The following is a 22,715-nucleotide window of genomic DNA, read 5'->3' as shown; positions in this document are numbered from 1 at the left end:
CGTTTGCGATACTAAACCCGCCGATAATGTAATGACTTCAGCAGCAATTTCAAGAACCCACAACCGAATGAGCAAATTTCATCTGATGTCACCGAACCAGGTATGAATTAACTTGCTTTAAGTGTTCGTCACAAGGACTCACAAGTACGTTTATCCAATCCATTTCAATCAATTTCAGTCCGTGTCGATATCAACGAAAGACAAAATGTCCTTCTCTAAGTCAGGAAACATCCTTCGAAATGAAAATGGACGATTTTCCTTCTCATGTTGTTACTGCAACGCAGTCAACGACGATTGTCATGCCATGATGAACCATATCAATACTCACTTCGACAAAACTTTACGGCCGAAAAAATCTGTTTCGCCGGAGTGCTTACCATCACCCGAATTCGTCAGTTGCACGATAACTGACAACGATACAGAGGAGTCTGAATTTAGCGAAACATTCCGGGAACTAACTAAGACAATGACCGAACCGAAACCACCGCACAAAGATACAACATTTACAATAAGTGCAGTCAAGACCGAATTAGTTCCATCACTGAAAAGACCTTTATCACCGACAATTAACATCAAAGATCTCCTCATGTCTCGGCCTTGCAATATCAAAATAGGAAAAACGATGGATGTAGTAGATGCAACACCAACAACCAAATTGCCCACTAAATTTAAACCGATTCAAATACCTCCACTGCCTGCCGAATTCGCTGAAAAATTGAAGCTGTCAAACAATTCACGCAGAAGCGGAGTAATATCCAAAAGCTCGAATGCGACCATCTACTATGCACTCCAGAGGTGACATGCGATCAATCTAGACTTGATCCAGTCGTCAGCGAATCGGATCCGACACAGCACATCAGGTGTCAAGAATGTGAAGAATGGTTTTCGGACCACATTATGTATCGGACTCATTTCTTGGATAGACACCAGTATCAAATTCTCCTAAACTATCAATGTGAAATGGAACCGTCGGTAAGCAACGAATCGGATCCAAGACGGCACAGATGTGCCATGTGCAAAGAATGGTTTCTTTAGTTTCTGGTTGATATCCATATTTGAAAGAACTCAAATTTTGTTATCGACTTCAGGAATCCCAAAAATCCAACGGAAATTCCGATAACAAATACGAAGCTTAAGTAAAACAGGGCACTGTCTCTGCCTAAAAAATAACAATTCACGAGAAAAACGGAAATCGGTAGGGTTGAGATGGAAACAACAAAAATCAAATTAAAAAATGCGTCGATACCGATTGTCACTTGTAATCAGCAATTACTTGAGTACCTCGAGAAATAAATATCTGTTACATACTACATGCGTGGAAAGTCATACTTTTCATGTTTCAAGCACTACTTTCGTCACCCTTATCATGTAAAATCCGCATTACATAGCTCGGGATAAAAAGATGAAAAGTCTCGTTTCCGTGTGTTTATTATCCTCTACTTCGCCTCGGATCAACAAAGTACACACGAAAGCTTTACTTTTCAGCTTTTTATCCCTAATCATTTCAAATACTATTTGTGCCACCGAGAATTGAAATACGACGGATTTCAATATCGATAACTAGATTGAAATGTCCAAAATTACAACACCCGTTTTCATGGCTTATTACAACACTCAAACCAGTGTTGAAATGAAATTCGTATGAGTTATTACAGCATTCGTTTAAAAAAAATGCAAAGCAACGTGATCGATCAAATTCGAAGAGTGATTGTTTACAATGAAAATTCTGAATTTTTGTGCGTTTGTCTATTTCAATTCTCGGTTGGCACAAAGCATGATGTGTTACACGTATTGTAATGAGATTTTTTCAGCACACGACCCAATTTTCCTTACTCGCTCCGCTCGTAAGGAAAACTTGGGTCTAGTGCTGAAAAAATCAACATTACAATACTTGTAACACAACATACTATTTTCTAATTACACTTGACACTGACCTGAACCGAGGTCGAAATTTCGATTTTTATTTATTTTCCGACGGACTCTGATTGAAAAACGAAACGGAAATAAATTTTTTATTTCAACGTTCATATTAATTCATAGACAAAATACCGAATACCGGTATTGAAAGAAACGGTCCGGTACTGCATTCCCTAGTCCGGCATCGAATCACAACTTATCGACGAAGTTGAATTTTCAAATAAATTAGCCTGTTTTAGTTAGAGGAGTTACGTTGAAAATTTGCTTGATCTCCATCCAATCGCAACTTAACGTCGATGAAACATTTTCAAATAAATTAGCATGTTTAGTTACAGGAGAGATAATTATTTTACTTTACTAGTGAGGTAATGTGGCCATTCCCTCACTAGTGAAGACGCTTTCCCTCGCTCGTAAAGTAAAACGCCATACTTTACACGTGAAATAATTTGATATCTCGTATCCAGATGAGTAAAAGTATCCACAAGTTCTTCCATAAAAGTTAGGCAATTACCTTTCTAAGTAATCCGAACAAAGTCACTTCTATCTCGAGTTGTAGCGATTCTTAGTTTTGCACTAAAACGGTAACTTTACCGGTAGTGACTGTTCGTCGACCTCAAGAAAAAATTAAATTCCACAACTTTTAATACTCTATCGGAAGTCATTCACAAAAAAATCTTAAAACATGGAATCCCACAGAGCAACTTTTCGTGACACAAGGGTCTTGACTCAAATGTTTCTGTTACGGCTGTTATGCGATAAGATTATGTTTGTAACATGGAACATGACATTTTTTCTCTAAATTGCTTCAAGAGGCAAGTCAAAAGATCACCATAACTATGGGTTTTTTTTTTTTTTAAATAAATCACTTTATTATCATTTCTGATACTCGTGTGGAAAACAAATATTGTTTAAGCTTTAAAATCATAAAGCATTTTTTGTCACTATCTTTCATTCAGACCAGTGTGTCGCACAACTTTTCGGATTTTCGGTGGATTGAATCAAGAATTGCCAATAAGTCAGAGAAACTACACCTTAATGACTAATCACCGCCAGCAAGGTTTCACTGCTGCTAATATCTGCAATTTTCCCTAAACGTATGGTTCCAGGTTTGGTATTGACGACAATAATTCAAATTTTCTTTCCAGGGCTGTAGCCAGACTTCAAAATCTGAGTGCGCTAGGCGGGCGCAAGGTCCAAAAAAATTATTTTATATGGGAAAAATTAAAAAAAATTGAAAAAATGACTTCGCTAGGAGGGGCGCCGCCCCCCCTGCGCCCCATCTAGATACGGCCCTGTTTCTTTCCAATTTTGAACTATCTGTAATGTGACTCACCGTAAAACCATAGAGAATTCCAGCACCAAAAAACTTGAGTTTTCAACAAATTGTTCGCCGAGAAGCAATAGTTATCTCCGTACCTGTTTTGGACGATTGAACGAAGTGAGGACTACAAGCGAAAGTGCCTCAGATCAATCGTCCCAAACGAGTAAGTTTTCATGCAAAGGGCCAAAAATTCGATAAAAACGTTAAAAATGCCCTCGTTTTCGGCCCGTCGCACAAAAATGAATATTTGGATTTACCGACCAGAAGCACGTAAAATATAGTAGGAAACTGCTTCCAAATTGCTCTTTTGAAGAGTGGGAATACAGCCTCCCCCTTCGGGTCGGGCCATAACTCTTCAACTCGGCAAAACAAAAATTTGTAAGTAGTGACGTAGTATTACCAATAATAACACATAAGATAGTTGAAAGTGTGTGAAGACGAAACTAAAAATAGTTATTTTCCTAGCGCATGCGAATGAGAGATTTCCAGCTCGAGCCGGAGGCGAGGTTTTAGGAACAACGTTTTTCCTGAACGACGTGGGAAATAGGCGACGAAGTCGCGATATTTCAATACTAGTTAGGAAAAATGCTTTTATAGCGAATGATAGTTTCCTGAACGACGTCGGAAATAAGCGATGAAGTCGCGATATTTCAACACTAGTTAGGCGCTCGCTCAAGGTAAGAAACAATTTCTTTATTTCACTAACTGAAATAAACTAATTGCATTTGGTTTAGTAGAGTTTTGTAGGTTCGTGAAGTGACTTTCGGCAGAGTATATATTTGAGTGGCTGTGAAGTTTACTCTCTTACAAACCAATCGTGAATGCTGTTGCTTAAATTTAACATTTTTTATGGGGCACAAACAACCAGGTCCAGAGATAAGCATATAATTTATTATATATAAACAAGAACATCGTTTACATTATTCATTCAGTAAGTGACCTGCTGTTGTGTTTCAAGATTTCCAGTTCTATTTTCATCAAATTAATACAAGTGAAAAGTTCCCAAAGGTTCATCATTAAAATGACCGAACAAGACATTAGTATTGTGATTGAAGAACGTCACATCTTAACCAAGTACGATTTCACCAAGAAGCTGGAAGAATTCAGAAAATTTTTGATCGAAAAAGAGTACATTATAATCGACGCCGATGACGAGGACACTTGGCGTTTCGCAATAGTAGAAAATGGCAAAGTAACTAGAACCGCTGACCTACACGAGGAACAATACATTCCAGTCAGCGCATATATCTACGGCACTAACAAGATACTCGTGGGCAATCTCAAGAAAAATCTTGATGTGTTCGCGGACACAATTCGTCAATCCTTCAGGTTCGATGTTAGTCATAATCTTGCTGACTTACGTAATCTTTTAATCGAAAAGAAATTCATCCACGCTGATACGGGGACAAGTTCTTGGCGATTTGTGTCTCCAAGTGCAAAAGATTTAAAAGATATAACTGAGGCAATAATTGGACTACAAGCTGAAGATCAGATGGTGGTCGATAAATTTCTCTACGGCAGTAGTAAAGTGCGTATGGCAGACATTCAACGCAAGAAGAATCCCGACCTAATTGGTGTTGGTACCGATTCTTTTGAAAATGGAGATATTACAGTTACAATCATACGGAATAATGGTCTTTCGTCGGATAAAATTGTGCCAATATTGATGAAGAATGTAAGACCGGCCAACAGACTTGGTGTAGCGGCGGACTTTGAAAATGTCGTTCTGTGTGAAAAGGAAACCGCAATAGGTATGTTCGCACTACCATTGTTTGAAAACACACATTATCGTTATACACTGAACAATTCATTTAAATTCAAATTCGCACGACTCCACATCTTACGATTAAATTAGATTAATTTTTGGCATATAGCAAGCATTGGAATTTTGAACTATTTCTTCAATATGCCTGTTGTACACGCTAACTTTGAGCATATTCACGATATTCACAGAAAAATTAACATACTCGATCACTTAATTTGGTTTACTAGAGGTTTCACTTCCTAATTTATTACTTTTTCAAAAAGCACTGAGCTTTTTTTTATAACCGAATCGTTTCACTCTCTTATCTAGAGAGTTTATATATATTACACCAAAGCACCAAAGCAGGGTAATAGAAAAAAATACAGTAGTACTTTAATCGAAGTATGCGAATATTTCCATACCTTTTTTTCATAATGTCATTGCAAAAACCTCTATTACCCTGCTAGGTGCTTTGATTACACACTTGTCACGAAGAAGTCGAGGCTTGCCGAGGCTGATAGTGACAAGTGTGTACTCTATCACATAAGCGAAAACGAGACAACAACATAGACCTGAAGTGTAATTTTTGAATTAAACTTCTAGTTAAGTAATTTTGACATCCGAACACCGCGTGTATGTGATAAATTCATTTACTGTAAAATTCTCACACTTTGACTTGCTGACAATCCTCCATTAAATCAGTAAATTTTCTATTCAATAGGTATCCGCATTTCCACTAAAACCCATGGAGGGTTTGGCTACAGTATAAAATTGGAAAAAGGAAAAGACATTGTAACTCGGAAGCTCATGCCACATACAGGATGGACGACACAGACGTATGGTTATTCGAGACATGCCATTGTAGTTACGTCGGCTGAAAAGTTGGGCATTCCAACCCAAGAAGCTGTGGGATATCGTCGTGTATATGTTAAAGTTTGGCGATACATTTCATATAGAAATGCAAGTGGTGTACACCAAGTCGACGATAACGCGCCGAAACCGAAGCCGATGTCGAGTCTAAGAGGTGGCATTGATGTTATTGGTGGCGATGATATAGAGAGTGGTGGATTTAAAGAAGGTGACGATACAGACAATCACATGGGTAGTAATTGGGTATCTGATCAAGTAGATGATGAAAATGAAGTGTTAGGTGTATTTAACATTGACTTCTTTGTATTTAAAACGGCGCAAGATGCACAGAATATGGTTGAATCGAGAATTAATCCAGAGTACGACTAAGGCATAGACTTATCTTGAAATATCGACAAATAAATGTGACGCATTGAGAAATAAACACAAAATCACCTGGTATTCCCCATTATTTCATTTATGTTATACACATATACGAGCGAGGATGAACAACATTTGAGATCTGTTGAAACAACGTTGAAAAACACACAAATATACTGGCACAAATTACACAGAGCAAAAAAACCTTCATATGTAACATTACGTCGAACATTACCAAAGCTTTGACATTACACAAATCAAATCGAAATATTTCATCAAATATAAAATGGCGGCTACAACAAAATTTTCTAAAATTTGTGAATATGAACTAACATGGCTCAAGATATTTGAGATTTTCCAAATGATTATGAGACTTTAGTATAAATCCGTGATCTCTTAAAGCTCTGGAGGCATTAGGGGTCTTTCTTTTTCGTTTGTTCAAGAACCTCTCCTCACGGGCAAAATTTCCGTTTTTAAGGACGGCTGTGTTATGGACAACAGAAGTAAGTTCTGAGTTCTAGAGGCTCTCAGTCTTTTTTATGTAAAATAAAATGTTTTCTAGATTTCTTAAAGAAAGTAATTGATGTTATATCCATTGAGTGACATGTTATCAAACCTCAACTTGTTCATGCCCTCAATGACCCGTAATAGTGTAGCGCAGATTCCAAACCATAGTTTTATGACGAACTGATAATCATACCAGGTACTCGGTCTATACTAGTTGTTCATCAGTCCATTGAAAGCAATTTTTCACCAGAGAGCCATTCACTGCATACTATTTGAAAACACACAAAGAACCATTTACAGCACCATTATTTTCGTAAGGAAAATCTTTCTTAAGAACAATGAAAAGTAGCAATTGAAGAACATAATGCGTATAGCTGTAGCAATTAGAGTTAATGTTTTTTATAAAAAAGGTAAAAAAAATATTTATAAAAGAAACACTAAACTAACAACCATTGTAAAACCAACAAAGACATTTATAAGTAAAACTAGTCCACTTGTTTTGTTGTTAAATAATGAATGATAGTAATTTAAAGTTTTGTTTGAAATCAGAAAAGAAAAATAAAATTATTCTTCAATGGGACATTGAACTTTTGACATTTTTTGTATTTTAATTAAGAATGTTATTGTAAACAAAAAATTGTTCTACACTATTACAGAATTTTCAAGTTTTGTACTTTTAATTCATATTTGAATTACGGCTACGACCCAAATTCAAACTAAAAGCAAACCTTTTTCGTGAGAGAATTAAGAAAAAATGACATGAGAAGAAAAGAGAGGCATATAGAGACGTATAGTCTTTTTTATGTTTGACTGATCCTTGAAAATCAGAAAACAATTAATTAAAAATATAAATGTTTATAATTTTGCGATAGTTTTGAATAATTTGTTGCTTAGAATAATGTTGTCTATCGAAATTATTGAAACTTCAGTCCCCCATTATGTATATGTAGCAAAAGTTGTATATTTAACCCAATAACTTATAACTAACTGTAATCACTTAATTTAATCAATAAAACTTAATCCTCTTAAAGATTTTAATTGAATTCGCAGGTTGAATATGATATAAGTTATTGCAGTTAATATCAACCAGTCTTGTACTGAAATTTGCTTCAAACATCAGCTGGTCCACTCATACCAAGAGCGTACATCTGTACGTATAAGAAGTGGACCACCTGACAAGATAGCTGAAGAAAAGTTCGGTATGAGTTTTGTTAACTTGAGCCGTATGTTAAACACAACGAATCAAATGAATTTTTTTGTTCTACTTAAGTTTTATTTTGTAGGTGACAAAGTAAATTTATTTCAAATTTGTTATTAGTTCTGTAACTTTTTCGTTTTTTTTTTGTTTCAAATTTTATTCATTTTCATTAATATAATTTCGATTTGTTTAATTTAATTGGTTTTTGCTTTTATTTTTTCTGCTGCAAAGATACATGATGTCTGAAGAAGGTAAGTAAACTTACCCTAAATGCAGTTATACATAGACAATGAAAGCTACTGACCACTGACCACATAAATCAGAGCAAAAAGAAATTTTGTCAATAGCGTGACGTAACTTATGGTCTACGGATAAAGCCAAAGTCGAGATACTCGATCGTACAGTGATATAAGTTGTGTTTTTGCGTCTGTCGGCAGTATGACCGGTCAACAGATTTTTATGATTTTTTTATTGGAAAGTAATGAAGACTGTCTAGGGAACTATTTTTAGTTGCCTACCTAAATGGTCGGCAGTCGCCATATAGATTTTCGTAAAAATATATTATCTCGATAAAAATGATTTTAGCGAGTTGCTGTCATTTGGGGAATCTTTCATGTACATTTATCCAGCTACATTGACCTATATTCAGTTATTATTCGGACGCGACGGGATTTTCAACATTTGCAATTTTTAATAGGACAATATATAAAGAGAGATATAGACATTTAAGGAGGCTTGGAAGCATCTACGATAAACTATAAGAATTTGAAGTGTAAAAGTGGTCATATTTCATCGTAGATGCTTCCAAGCCCCCATATGACTGTATTTGTTCTGAGAGTACGTTACCTTTTCAACGACACCCCACAAAACCTTGTACGTTTCGTGTAACTAGAGACATTTCAGTCCGAAAAGGCATGTTTTCGGTTTTGGTCACCTTTCATAGCCACAGAAGTGTTTAAGATTTTTTTTGAAAGTAGTTTTGGCTTCTAGGGTCGAATAACCTTCTAGGCACATTACATATAAAAAATTCCAATGGGAAAAGCTTCCGATTTCAGGTAGCCTTTTTTCAAAAGAATCCTTAAGAGGGCAGACTAGGTGTGAAGTAGGCTGTAATTGAAAAATTGGTTTTAAATTAAATCTGTTCCAGCAATTAGATGAGCAATATGTTTATCTATCTCTAAAAAACGAAAAACGATTTACAATAAGCAACAGTTGGAAGAAAACAAATTTCCAAAATATGAACGTCGCTTAAAGTTAGGCTATGCAATATTTTTTTGGAAATCGGTTTTCTTCCAACTGTTGCTTATTGTAAATCGTTTTTCATTTTTTAGAGATAGATAAACATATTGCTCATCTAATTGCTGGAACAGATTTTCATTAATTTACATTAATTTTAAAACCAATTTTTCAATATATAGCCTACTTCACACCTAGTCTGCCCTCTTAAACACTTATTCTGAACGGTTCTTCAGAATAATTTCAATTTTAACAGTTTGAAAACTCAAATATATTGTACATTACAAACTGGTCGTTGAGTCCATTCCATATGTTAACCTTTTATAAACGGCAAGCGTATTGTCTCGCAATAACATAAGCATTGAATCTGTTACTTTTTGTTTAAAGTGCAGTTTCATGTTAGATGCCTAGACACCAATCTTGGTACTTTTCACGACGTAAAACGACCATCGGCGGAATTTTTTGATAGGTAATCACTATGCGATACAAATTTAATGTTCTGTAACAGTAATTTATTGCCTTTAAGTTCCATAAAAATCCATTCAACGCCATTTTACAGATGGATTAATCTGTAAACAAAAGTTGATTTTAATGAACTGCAATTTTTCTCTACGAACATAATTCATTTTATCGCAAACGATTTCAGTATACAGCGACATTATGTCTGAGCAAGTAGAATTCTTACAAGAGCACCCATCACTTAACAATGAGTTTTTTGAAAATATTCTGAAAAGAAAGTTTGACACCGATGCCATCGTTCTTAAAGATTTTACGTTCGATGGAACGAAAGACGATTGCTATGGAATTCGTATGACTAGAGTGAAGTTGTACTATTCGTTTTGTGACAACGAGAACATGGACATCGTTTGCAGTACGTTTATGGTAAAGACTCGTGGGGTCGGCACAGATGCCGAGGAAGTGCCGGGAAAAAGGAATGTTTTTCTAAAAGAAGCTATTTTCCATGTGGATATTTTGCCGGAATTGTACAGGACTATGAACGAGAAAATTTCGGACACAGTTTTTGCGCCGAGGTAACACGAAATAATAGATTGTCAGTAAGTTATAGGGAAACTATCACTAAAGTCTTATGTTTTTAAACTTTGGAGCTATGGCAATTATATCAACGTAGATAATAGAACCTGTTATTCATTCCTTATTCAAAATATCGCATCTTTTACTTCATTATTTTTAACATGTTCTAAGAAAACACTAACCGTCACCTTTGTTGTAGATGAAGAGCAGTATGTCGGTGAATAGGGAGATTTCATTTAAAATTAAACTTTCCTATCAGAAAAGGTGTTGTGCGTGACTAAAAGGACTAAAAGTAACCAGTTTTAACATTCCGCAGATGCTACATAGCAGAAATTTCATCTTCTTTGATTGTTTTCGAAGATCTATGTAAGAAGAGTTATAAAAAAGTGGACAATTGTATGGGTCTTGATTACAATCACTTAAAGATATGCTTAGTGAAACTGGCTAAATTACATGCAGTCTCAGCCTGTTTCGGATTCAAAGTAAAATTGTTGCATCAAGTGTCCGAATGTTTTGAAATTATTTTTTTTTGGATTAAAGGATCCGCCTCTCCTTAATATATACAAACATCCATTATTAACTTCTGACACACCAGAATTCCTTCAGTTCTTCGAGAAGCCAATAAAAATTTGTGCTGTAGCGTCTGCTTCCTGGACAGGATTTGAGGAAATATCATCAAAGCTGGTTAATCTGGAGACGAAAATTGTTGGAAAAGCAGAAAATTTATTCAAGACATCTAAGTTTAATGTGATAGTACACGGAGACCTGTGGTCAAATAACTTAAGTAAATTTGATTTTTCAAAAACGACGATCCCATGTCTTAATTTATCAAAATTTTAGTGTACCTATATGATAAGGACGAGAAACCGATGGATGTAATTATGGTAAGAGTCTATTTTTCCCAAGAGAACCTAAATTTTATCACCGCCAGGTGTAAATGATTGGACAAGTCTCTGTACATTTCCATCTGATTTCAAGTTTCCTTCTTCCAGCTCGACTACTCTTCCGGATATTGGGCGTCACCCTCTATCGACCTTGCCTACTTACTCTATTCCTCTTCAAGCAGTGTTGTGGCTAGCGAGGAACTGTGTGAACTTCTTCATTGGTACCATCAGGAGTTAATAAGCAACTTATCAATTTTGAACTACCCCGGCTGCTTTCCGACATTGGATGACATTAACGAAGATATTAGTGCTAATGCGGTTCCAATAATTGCAATAACAACATTAGTGAATGGTTTCAGGCTTTCGGAAAAGGCTGAAAAAAAGAACATTTCGCCGATGGTTGAAGGCGTTGAACTCTCAGACTACATGCTCGATTTATTGTCTTCACGCAGTTTTACAAAGAGAATGGAATTTTTGTTTAATTATTATGACTCAATGGGTTTTTTGGATTAAAATTTTACAATTCTTTGACAAACCTAGTCCTTGCTTCTTGTTTCCCCTTTAACCACTTTCATGTTGCGGTGCTATTTTGAAATGTTGCCTCAAATTAGCGCTTTGAGCCGCCAACGATTTGGAAATAGCTGTCAAATTGTGTTTGACACACTTTCCCGGTTTTGTTTACAAGATTGTTTACGAGACTGTGTTCAAAGATTTATTCTCTAATAAAGTCAATTAAATTCACCGTGAAGTGAAACGAGTTTACAGAAAATCTTCCACAGTACGCATTTGAGACATCCGTTACATTTTTTACGTAAACCATTGTCAGAAAGACGTTTTTATACTAAGGGACACGTCGGGAAAATACTTGGAATACCGGAATTGATTCCCAAAATTTTTGTTGAGATGACTCCATCGCTACCCCTTGGTAATGTATTATTATGTCGATATTCGTCCTTCCTCTTTATTGACATGATCTTGGCTTAATTTCTTCAGGTGACGACTTTCGACCACACTAGAAAAGCTAGAAAATCTCGCTCATCTCTTCCGTAAAATAAATATTTTGATAATAAAGGTCGGTCCATTGAAGGCACTCTGTTTGACGTTCTATTAATTCCTCCTCGATTATAGATCATAGATCATGCAATCGTGCTCCGTTTGGGGATGTGCGGGCGCAGACCGAAATGAGATGAAAATGTTCATGGTTCCAATGATCAACAATCAAACAGAATCCTTTCAGAAGTTATCGAAGCAACGTCGAAATGCTTGGCTAACGGCTATAGGAAAAACTACGTCTGATCCGAAATCATGGGAGAAGTTACAAGTTTGTGATAACCATTTCATCAGTGGTAATACTGTAAAGGTAGACGCTGAGTTTTTCGTTTGAGTTTAGAAAATAATTTCCAGGAAAAATGGCCGCATTGCAAGACATACATAACATGGACTGGGTGCCTACAATGAATTTACGCTATCCAAGAGACAGGTTTGTAGCTATACCGTGATCGTTTTTCTTTGTGCGATTTGAAAATTAAAACAAAGAAATTGCTTTTCTAGTAAGTCGAAAATTCTGAGATGCTCAGTAGCAGATTGTGTGGTGTCTAATCAAGGCGGTCAATGCAGTTTCTATCGTATTTCAAAGGATATGACCAACGGAAAACTGAATCAAATTTCAGAATTGAAACTATCTGCCTGGATAACAGCCTTAGGACTACGCGACGTGGTTCCAGCCACATCAAAAAATATTTACGTCTGTCACGCTCATTACATGATTGGTATTTCAGTCATTTTTTACTTGAAGCGAACCCTTGATTTCATTTAAGCTTTCAATATAGATATGAGAACAAAACAAAGAAAAACTTTGATAGAGGAAGCGACTAATCTAGACACTGGTGGATCCGTGCATTCTTATGAAACTTTCGTTTGCGATACTAAACCCGCCGATAATGTAATGACTTCGGCAGCAATTTCAAGAACCCACAACCGAATGAGCAAATTTCATCTGATGTCACCGAACCGGGTATGAATTAACTTGTTAAGTGTTCGTCACAAGGACTCACAAGTACGTTTATCCAATCCATTTCAATCAATTTCAGATCGTGTCGATATCAACGAAAGACAAAATGTCCTTCTCTAAGTCAGGAAACATCCTTCGAAATGAAAATGGACGATTTTCCTTCTCATGTTGTTACTGCAACGCAGTCAACGACGATTGTCATGCCATGATGAACCATATCAATACTCACTTCGACAAAACTTTACAGACGAAAAAATCTGTTTCGCCGGAGTACTTACCATCACCCGAATTCGTCAGTTGCACGATAACTGACAACGATACAGAGGAGTCTGAATTTAGCGAAACATTCCAGGAACTAACTAACACAATAACCGAATCGAAACCACCGCACAAAGATACAACATTTACAATAAGTGCAGTCAAGACCGAATTAGTTCCATCACTGAAAAGACCTTTATCACCGACAATTAACATCAAAGATCTCCTCGTGTCTCGGCCTTGCAATATCAAAATAGTAAAAACGATGGATGTAGTAGATGCAACACCAACAACCAAATTGCCCACTAAATTTAAACCGATTCAAATACCTCCACTGCCTGCCGAATTCGCTGAAAAATTGAAGCTGTCAAACAATTCCCATTCACGCAGAAGCGGAGTAATATCCAAAGGCTCAAATGCGACCGGCAAAATTACAGATGAAACAGTTCATCTAATATGCACTCCAGAGGTGACATGCGATCAATCTAGACTTGAGCCAGCCGTCGGCGAATCGGATCCTAGACAGCACATGTGTCAAGAATGTGAAGAATGCTTTCCGGATCACATTACATATCGGACTCATTTCTTGGAAAGACACCAGTGTCAAATTCTCCGATGCTATCAATGTGAAATGGAACCGTCGATAAGCAACGAATCGGATCCAAGACGGCACAGATGTGCCATGTGCAAAGACTGGTTTCCGAATCACAACGAGTTTAGGACACACCTAAAGGATATCCACGACGAATATGTAACGGACAACGATTTCAATTGCTTCGCTAACGATTACAGGGAGTTCAACTGTTACATTTGTGAAAAAACACTCAAACAACGCGAGTATTTGGTTTGCCATGTTAAAGGTCATTTCGAGAAATATTTGGAGTATCAGTGCCATCTATGTGGCCTTAGAACAACCAAAGGTGCACTCAAGCAACACATGAAAAGACACGATATCACTCCCACTGAATGCGATCTGTGCAATAAAACATTTTCGAATAGTTTGAGAATGCGCAAGCATCGCTTGTGTCATACCCACGACCTTAAACACATATGTCCGCTATGTAAGAAAGGTTTCAAGCTTCGCAAATATTTGAGCAGACACATGGCCGTACACAAAGAAACGAAAATATCTTGTAGATACTGTGATGCGACTTTTACATTTTCGACGGGTCGCAGAGCTCATGAGAAAATTGTGCATAACGTTTTATGAGAACGCTGTGACTTTTAATAATCTGATGTGATCGTTAAAACAATCGCTCATTTTACCAGTTTGACGGTAGTGTTAGGAATGTTTAATAAAGTTGAAAAATATTTCAAAAATTCTTTCGTTTGATTTTTCGTTTTGACAGTGAGGCAGGAAAGCTAGTTTTAGGATCAACAATCGATATTGTTCTAATGGAACTATCGCAGGAATTATTATTGGGAATTTTTTAAGAATTTTAAAGAATTTTAGGAATTTTAAAGAATTTTTAGGAATTTTCAAGAATTTTCAAGAATTTTTAGGAATTTCTAAGAATTTTTTAAGAATTTTTTTGTTCTTGCTGTAAAAAGATAAATTCGTGCAATTCATTTGTCAGTTACGTTTATCAAATCGGACAATTCAAAATTCAATTTTATCAGATGAAGTTGTGTCTAAGACGATTTCGACTGATGAAGTCGCCCCTGACATAGTGCCGACCCATCTTAAACGAGCTGGACAAAACGTTTGAGTTTGAAACTAGGCCCCACCTCTTAGGTGGGTCGGGTCACTTGACTGACTAAGTTTTGCAATAATTGCAGTCCCAGTCTTCTCACCGTTTTTAAACAAGCTGGTATTTCTAAGAACATAAAATTATAGGCAGATGAAAAAGCGATACAAGAATGGTCTATTTGCTACATCATTAATTCTGAATCTCTTTTATTTTCACTGACCCTTTAGAAAACTCAAAATTTATTTAATTTTCTGAAGAAACAAAGAGAGCTGTGAGTTGAAGGTTGAGCGAGCGATGTTTTACCAATGAAAGTAGATAAGTAGGTATGGCCAGTCCATACAAGTCAGAGCACATACGGAGTTCGTTTGAGGCGGCGTCATGCAAATCCGTATGTGCTCCGGCTAGAACAAATTTGAACGTTTGGCCATACCTATCCATTTACTTTCATTGTGTTTTACATCCAATAAATATGAGTCTACTTTTTCTTGCCTACCTCTTGAATTAATTAAAGTCGTATGAATTACGGCCCTTGCTTTACTCTGGCCGCAATATTTACACTCGTTCAAATATTTCCTTTCATATGTCCTATAAGCATGAAAAATATTCTTTTAAGAATATAATTTCACGCAAAAATTAACTTCTTCGAACTTAGCCACCTACTGGTCGGAACCACCAGAAAACATTTAATGTCATGTAAATCCATGCTTAAACTTACTTTTAAAACTCACTTTACTGAACTAAGACCGAGTGAAGTTAGGTATCTTCTACAATATTTTTTTTGTTTTAACGAACATTGTCCTTATACAAACTCAATTTCTAGAACTTAATGACCACTCAACCAACCAACGAAAAAATGGCGTGGTAATAAAAAGAAAAGAAGTTGTGTAAAGAATTACTTCTATCTTACAACTTCAATATTGCCCATCTACGAATTTAACCTCATGATTTTCATTCTCCGTCGATTAAAACCAAAATTTTGAAAATCGGTAAAGAATTACTTGAGTTATCGCGGCAACAAGTGTACGGACGTTTTCCGTATTTAACGTTTTATGCCAATGTAGAACATTTTCAAAATATCATATTGTCGTTACGAACATTTAAGGTTATTTTCTGTCATAAAACCCTGACTTTCAGTCAAGGTAGTAGACTAAAAATTTAATCATATTAAATGCAAAATATTTTCGAAGAATTTTTTTGGATTTTTTTGGAGTTTTTTAAGAATTTTTAAGAGTTTTAGGAATTTTTTTAGAATTTTGACAAATTTTAGAATTTTTTAAAAATTTTTAGAATTTTGAGAACTGAAATTCCCAATAATAAGCCCTGACCTATCGTCATTTAAATTTGTGCAAGCTCACTTTTCGCTTTTCAGCTCACTATCCACTACCTTTTTCCCATTTGTTTGGTAGGGTAGTCTCGCACACCTCACCTCTAAGTGGTGAAATTCGGACAATCATGAATTTTCGTTACATTTCGTAAAAGGATTCGCGTGTGCGAGATTCCCGACACCATTTTTTTTCTCGTTTTCGCTTGTCTGACAACCAAAAAAGGAAGGGTCTAACTAGCGCACATCCTCTTACATCCACTCGTTTACTCGAGATCAAATTCCGCGGTCCACTTACGACATCAATACTGCATGGTGGAAGTTAAGAAATGCCCTAATCACAACCACCATTTGCGTAAGTTGCAATTGTCTAGAAAGACCCCAAATATGTGCATCAATCTGACGGAAATTGAGCTAGAGAAATGAATCAACATCCCAGATTATATTATAATACAGGCGCTATACAAACTAATGTTGGGACCACATTTCGTCGTACGAATTTCCTCTCTAGTTATAATTACTCTTAATCCGAGTTATTTTCCTTTTAAGAATTCTTTGAAAATTGAACTTTTTATCCCAATCATCAGAGTTATTTGGAGATTTTTTGAAAATGAGCTCCTAAATTAAGTAATATACTTCGTGGTTGAGTGTTAAACCTTTTTTTGATGAAATCCAAAATCTCTACGTAAACCACCTCAAACGTTTCTCTTCTGAAAATACTCTACGTAATTCCACGGCTGAGTAAATTAAACCAGGCAGGAGCGATTCATTTTCGAAACGTCAAATAAGGGACCTAATACACTGTATGAAAATCAACTTAAATGAACACTGACATAAGTTGAAAAATTTTATTCACAAAAAATATAGATACTAGATTATTCAGGTCCCTTGTCAAATCAGCGCTCCAGCCTGGTTAACTTTACTCTATCGTGGTAATACGTAATTGACAAGGGTGAAAGCGTCACTCCGTGCAATTCTTTTTAGCCGTTAGGATGTCTTCCAAAGCTAAATGGACACTTTATTTCAATTAATTGATTCAATTTAATTGATGAATTTCTCGTCTCAACCAAGACGTTTTGAGCGATAAAAAATCCGAAAATAACCCTAAACCTAATTTTTCTTTACCTGAATTTACTGGTCTCAAATGTTTCGGTTATGCGATAAGATTATGTTTGTGACATGGAACATAACATTTTTTTTCTCAAAATTGTTTCAAGAGGCAAGTCAAAAGATCACATCATCATAACTTTGTTTGTCACTATCTTTCATTCAGACCAGTGTGTCGCACAAAATTTCGGATTTTCGGTGGATCGAATCAAGACTTCCCGAAAAGTCAGAGAAACTACACCTTAATGACCAATCGCTAGCAAGGTTTCACTGCTGCTAATATCTGCAATTTTCGAAACGCTCCAAAAACGTTTGGTTCAAGGTTCTTTCTAATTTTGAACTGTCTGTAATGTGAACTGTCTTAAGACCATGGAGAATTCCAGCACCAAAAAAAAACTGTTTGTTTTGGACGATTGAACGAAGTGAGGACTACAAGCAAAAATGCTTCAGATCAATCGTCCCAAACAGGTAAGTTTTCATGATAAGGGCCGTAAATCCGATAAAAATGTTAGGAATGCCATCATTCCCCGTAACATGAAAATGACTATTTGCTGTTACCGACCAGAAGCACGTAAAATATAGTACGTAACTGCTTCCAAATTGTTCCTTTGACGAGTGGGAATACAGCTCTCCAGCTCTCCAACTTGTCAAAACAAAAAATTGAAAGCAGTAACGTAATATACCAACGCATTTCAAGAACTCTAAATATGGTACTGAAACTTGACAGTGTGTCATATAACTGTATAACACTGCATGAGTAGGTACTTATTTACTTAGGCGGGCACTACAACCTTTTCATTCACCTCCAGCGTATGGTCCGTTGGTCTGCCATCAGACAATGAAGTTGTCATGTACTTGGTTTTCCTCTCACTGACCTTTAGACCGAACTCAGCACCCTTCATTTTCGTAAAATTCTCTTTAACGATGTAAACGTTCCGTCCAATTAAGTCTAGGTCGTCAGCATATCCTAACAACTGACTCAGTTTTCTGAAGATTGTACCGCTGGTTTCCACATCGCTCTCTCTTATCACCTTCTCAAGAAAAATGTTGAAAAATAGAGCTGCCAGTCCATCGCCTTGTCACACTTCATGAGTGATACTCTAAATAGGGTGCTGAAACTTAACAGCGTGTCATATAACTGTAACACACTGTAAAAAACCATTTCATACAAATAATAGTACTCTCTTGGGCAGCTGTCGACTATGATCACTTTTGATTGAGTGCGTTGAATATACTAATAATAACACACAAGGTAGTTCAAACTGTGTGAAAACGAAAGTAAAAAACGCAATCACAGTCCGGGACGCTCGCTCCAAGGTTCGTTCAAGGTAAAAAACAATTTCTTTATTTCACTAAACTGAAATACAATCAGTGCATTTGCTTTAAAAGGGTTTTCTTGGTTCGTGAAGTGAAACTAACGACTTTCGGCAGAGTATATATTTGAGTGGCTGTAAAAGTTACTCAAAAAAAAAAATCAAAAGTTCGAAAAGTTAATTAAAAGTTGCAATCATGAATGCTGTTGCTTTAATTTTAACATTTTTTTATGAGGCATAAACAACATGGTCCGGAGATAAGCATAGAATATTATATAAGCAAGAACATCGATTATATTATTCATTCAGTAAGTGACCCGCTGTTGTGATTCAAGTAAAGATTTGTAATTCTATTTCCATCAAATTAATACAAGCGAAAATAGCGTGAAAAGTTCCATTTCATCATTAAAATGAGCGAACAAGACATTAGTATTGTGATTGAAGAACGCCAAATATTAACCAAGTACGATTTCACGAAGAAGCTGGAAGAATTCCGAAAATTTTTGATCGAAAAAAAGTACATTATAATCGATGCCGATGACGAGGACACTTGGCGTTTCGCAATAGTAGAAAATGGCAAAGTAACTAGAACCGCTGACCTACACGAGGAACAATATATTCCAGTCAGCGCATATATCTACGGCACTAACAAGATACTCGTGGGCAATCTCAAGAAAAATCTTGATGTGTTCGCGGACACAATTCGTCAATCCTTCAGGTTCGATGTTAGTCATAATCTTGCTGACTTACGTAATCTTTTGATCGAAAAGAAATTCATCCACGCTGATACGGAGACAAGTTCATGGCGATTCGTGTCTCCAAGTGCAAAAGACTTAAAAGATATAACTGAGGCAATAATTGGACTACAAGCTGAAGATCAGATGGTGGTCGATAAATTTCTTTACGGCAGTAGTAAAGTGCGTATGGCAGACATTATACGCAAGAAGCATCCCGACCTAATTGGTGTTGGTGCCGATTCTTTTGAAAATGGAGATATTATAGTTACAATCATACGGAATAATGGACTTTCGTCAGATAAAATTGTGCCAATATTGATGACAAATGTAAGACCGGCCAACAAACTTGGTGTAGCTACGGACTTTCAAAATGTTGTTCTGTGTGAAAAGGAAACCGCAATAGGTATGTTCGTACTACCGTTTTTTTGAAAACACACATTACGTCTCGTTGTACTCTCAACAACTAATTTAAATTCAAATTCGAACCCACCACACTACTCCACATCCACATCTTACGTTAAATTAGCTTCAAAGTGTTCGACCATCCATTTCGAAAAAACAGTGCAAGCATAGGAACTTTAAACTTTTTATTCAATCTGGTCTGGCTGTATATGTTGTACATGCTAACTTTGAGTATATTCGCAGGGGAATTTACATGCTCGATCACTTAATTTGGTTCACTAGAGCTTTCACTTCCTAATTTAGTACTTTTTCAAAAAGCACTAAGCTTTTTTTATGTTATACTCGAATCGTTTTACTCTCTTATCGAGAGATTTGATTCATTCTCTGTAAAATTCTCACACATTGACTTGATGGCAATAATCCATTAAATCACTAAATTTTCTATTAAATAGGTATCCGCATTTACACTAAAACCCATGGAGGGTTTGGCTACAGTATAAAATTGGAAAAAGGAGAGGACATTGTAACTAAGAGCCTCATGCCACATACAGGATGGACGACACAGACGTATGGTTATTCGAGACATGCCATTGTAGTTACGTCGGCTGAAGACTTGGGCATTCCAACCCAAGAAGCAATCGGATATCGTCGTGTATATGTCAAAGTTTGGAAATACATTTCATATAGAGATAAAAATGGTGTACACCAAGTCTCCGATAACGCGCCGAAACCAAAATCGATGTCGATTCTAAGTGGCGGCATTGATGTTGTTGGTGGCGATGATATACAGAGTGGTGGATTTAAAGAAGGTGACGATACAGACAATCACATGGGTAGTAATTGGGTATCTGATCAAGTGGATAATGAAAATGAAGTGTTAGGTGTATTTAACATTGACTTCTTTGTATTTAAAACGGCGCAAGCTGCACAGAATATGGTTGAATCGAGAATTAATCCAGAGTACGACTAAGGCAGAGTTCCCGAGCAAAAAAAATCGACGAAAAACTATATGAAAGTATATGACTATTTCCTTGTAAACTGTGAAGTATTTGGATACCCTTTTTTCGATTTTTTCCCATACAAAACCAGTATATGGAAGTATATGAAAATTCAGTGTACCGTCATGCACTTTCATATGCTTATTTAGCATATCACCCCGTATACTTTTATATACTCATGACGCTCTGGTGACATTTGTGAGAAAGTTGAAATTTTCCACAAAACTTGCTTCCAATGAACTATGACATTTTCAGTTTTGATTACCCATCTTCGGCTAGTCACAATCTTTGTTGACTTTAAAGAATGAGAAAATTAATGAAACCAAGTTTTTCTTATCAGTTTTTAACATTTTTCTGTTAATATCCGTTGTCGTCAGAGAATCCCTAATACCTAACGAGACAAAGCCCTATACATATTCCTAACAAGAGACCCTACAGATACGCCTAACAAGAAAAACGACAACGGAATTAACAGTATAATATGAACTGATATTTCATGAATTTTCTTATTTTTGAACGTTGGTTTTACATGTCACCTCACAAGGATGTTTCCCCGACGAGAATTCATGACAGACTGACTTTTAGTATGCAAGAGTATACATAAGGGTACGAGTAAATACTGTAAATACAGTATATGAACACTTACTTTTATGTACTTGGAAGGAACTAGGATATAGAAGTAACTGTTCAATACTGTAAGCAGTATTTAATTATACCCTTATATATAGCTGGACCGGAGAGTACATAAAAGTTTATGATCATATACTTAAAAACCAGTATATGCATATACTTTTTGGATCGTTTTTTTTGCTCGGGTTATCTTGAAATATCGACAAATAAATGTGACGCATTTAGAAATAAACACAAAATCACTTGGTATTACCTCATTATTTCATTTATGTTATACACATTTATATACGAGCGAGGATGAACATTACTGGTACGCCAGCACATGAGAGAAACCAGCACATGAAAAGTAAACGCATCCTAAGCTCTCTCTTGAGAGAGAGTTGAATTTCTGAAATAAAAAACCGCACATCTCTGGGATCGAACACGGGCCCTCTCACACATCAGCTCATGACAATTCATGTGAGCTAAATCGTTCTTACATGAAGTACGGTAATTGTCGAATAGTATTTATCTGGGCTCATTGATTGTACCAATTACTTTTATTGGTTTTGGATGAGAAGGAAGCCTCGGAGCGACGTCTTCTTATAATATTTTGAAAGCTTGTAAATTAAGACTTCAAAATCCAAAATACGTCATGGGTCCAAGACTCCTGGCCGATATAGCTTCTAGAATTTTTCATTCCATACAAAGGACTTTGTTCCAGAGCTACACAGACATTTGAGATGTCATTCACTGTATGAGTAGAAACACGAAAAATAAGAAACTGGTACATCGGGCATTCTCAAAATATTGTCTCATTTAAAAGATTTTACAAAAAGAAAATCGATGAAAATAGCACTTCCCACTCAATTTCACACCCAAATCACATCCACTCTGAACTTGGTCAAATATGGCTTAACGAAGAAAATCGTCGTCAAAGTCGTTAATCTTAATGAGTATTGTTTTTGAAACGTCAAATCACCAACACAAAAATGTAGTGTCGACCGTGAAAATTGTAATAATTTCTGTGATTTCGATGTGATTTAATTCAGATTTTGTGCGGAAATGAGCTTCTTGTGTTTTTTTAACAGTGCAATCAACGGTTGACTTAAAATATTCGTCAAAACCACCGAAATTACGAAAAATTTACATTGACCAATCATGTAAACAAACAACAATATTGTCGTTCGGAGTGATGT

General features: G+C 36.1%; 2 protein-coding genes and 1 long non-coding RNA gene across 4 annotated transcripts; 2 read left to right on the top strand and 1 right to left on the bottom strand.

The window, feature by feature from the left end:
* The first annotated feature begins 4,217 nt into the window (after positions 1 to 4,217).
* On the top strand, positions 4,218 to 21,399 carry LOC119076897. 2 transcript variants are annotated; one of them, XM_037183913.1, is made up of 3 exons: positions 4,218 to 4,989; positions 5,704 to 5,981; positions 20,634 to 21,399. In XM_037183913.1, the coding sequence occupies exons 1-3, from the start codon at positions 4,260 to 4,262 to the stop codon at positions 20,877 to 20,879; spliced, it is 1,254 nt and encodes a 417-aa protein (XP_037039808.1). In that variant the 5' UTR covers positions 4,218 to 4,259; the 3' UTR covers positions 20,880 to 21,399. The 2 variants fall into 2 exon arrangements, with proteins under 2 accessions (XP_037039808.1, XP_037039816.1); XM_037183921.1 differs by lacking the exons at positions 4,218 to 4,989; positions 5,704 to 5,981 and adding an exon at positions 19,088 to 19,910 and having other exon boundaries at positions 20,362 to 21,399.
* Positions 11,596 to 14,621, top strand: LOC119076157 (transcription factor E4F1-like). The gene is made up of 7 exons (XM_037182845.1): positions 11,596 to 11,994; positions 12,063 to 12,141; positions 12,198 to 12,415; positions 12,474 to 12,549; positions 12,621 to 12,838; positions 12,899 to 13,083; positions 13,160 to 14,621. The coding sequence occupies exons 3-7, from the start codon at positions 12,208 to 12,210 to the stop codon at positions 14,546 to 14,548; spliced, it is 2,076 nt and encodes a 691-aa protein (XP_037038740.1). The 5' UTR covers positions 11,596 to 11,994; positions 12,063 to 12,141; positions 12,198 to 12,207; the 3' UTR covers positions 14,549 to 14,621.
* On the bottom strand, positions 20,055 to 20,462 carry LOC119078306. Its single transcript, XR_005087980.1, has 3 exons — positions 20,343 to 20,462; positions 20,231 to 20,303; positions 20,055 to 20,193 (listed from the first exon to the last, which is right to left on the bottom strand). It is a non-coding gene; the product is annotated as an uncharacterized LOC119078306 (long non-coding RNA).
* Positions 21,400 to 22,715: the final 1,316 nt, after the last annotated feature.

Source organism: Bradysia coprophila, chromosome III, assembly GCF_014529535.1.
Source record: "Bradysia coprophila strain Holo2 chromosome III, BU_Bcop_v1, whole genome shotgun sequence".
In the NCBI taxonomy this organism is placed as follows: domain Eukaryota; kingdom Metazoa; phylum Arthropoda; class Insecta; order Diptera; family Sciaridae; genus Bradysia; species Bradysia coprophila.
Note: the sequence above shows the minus strand (reverse complement) of the source record. Positions and strands in the feature narration are given on the sequence as shown.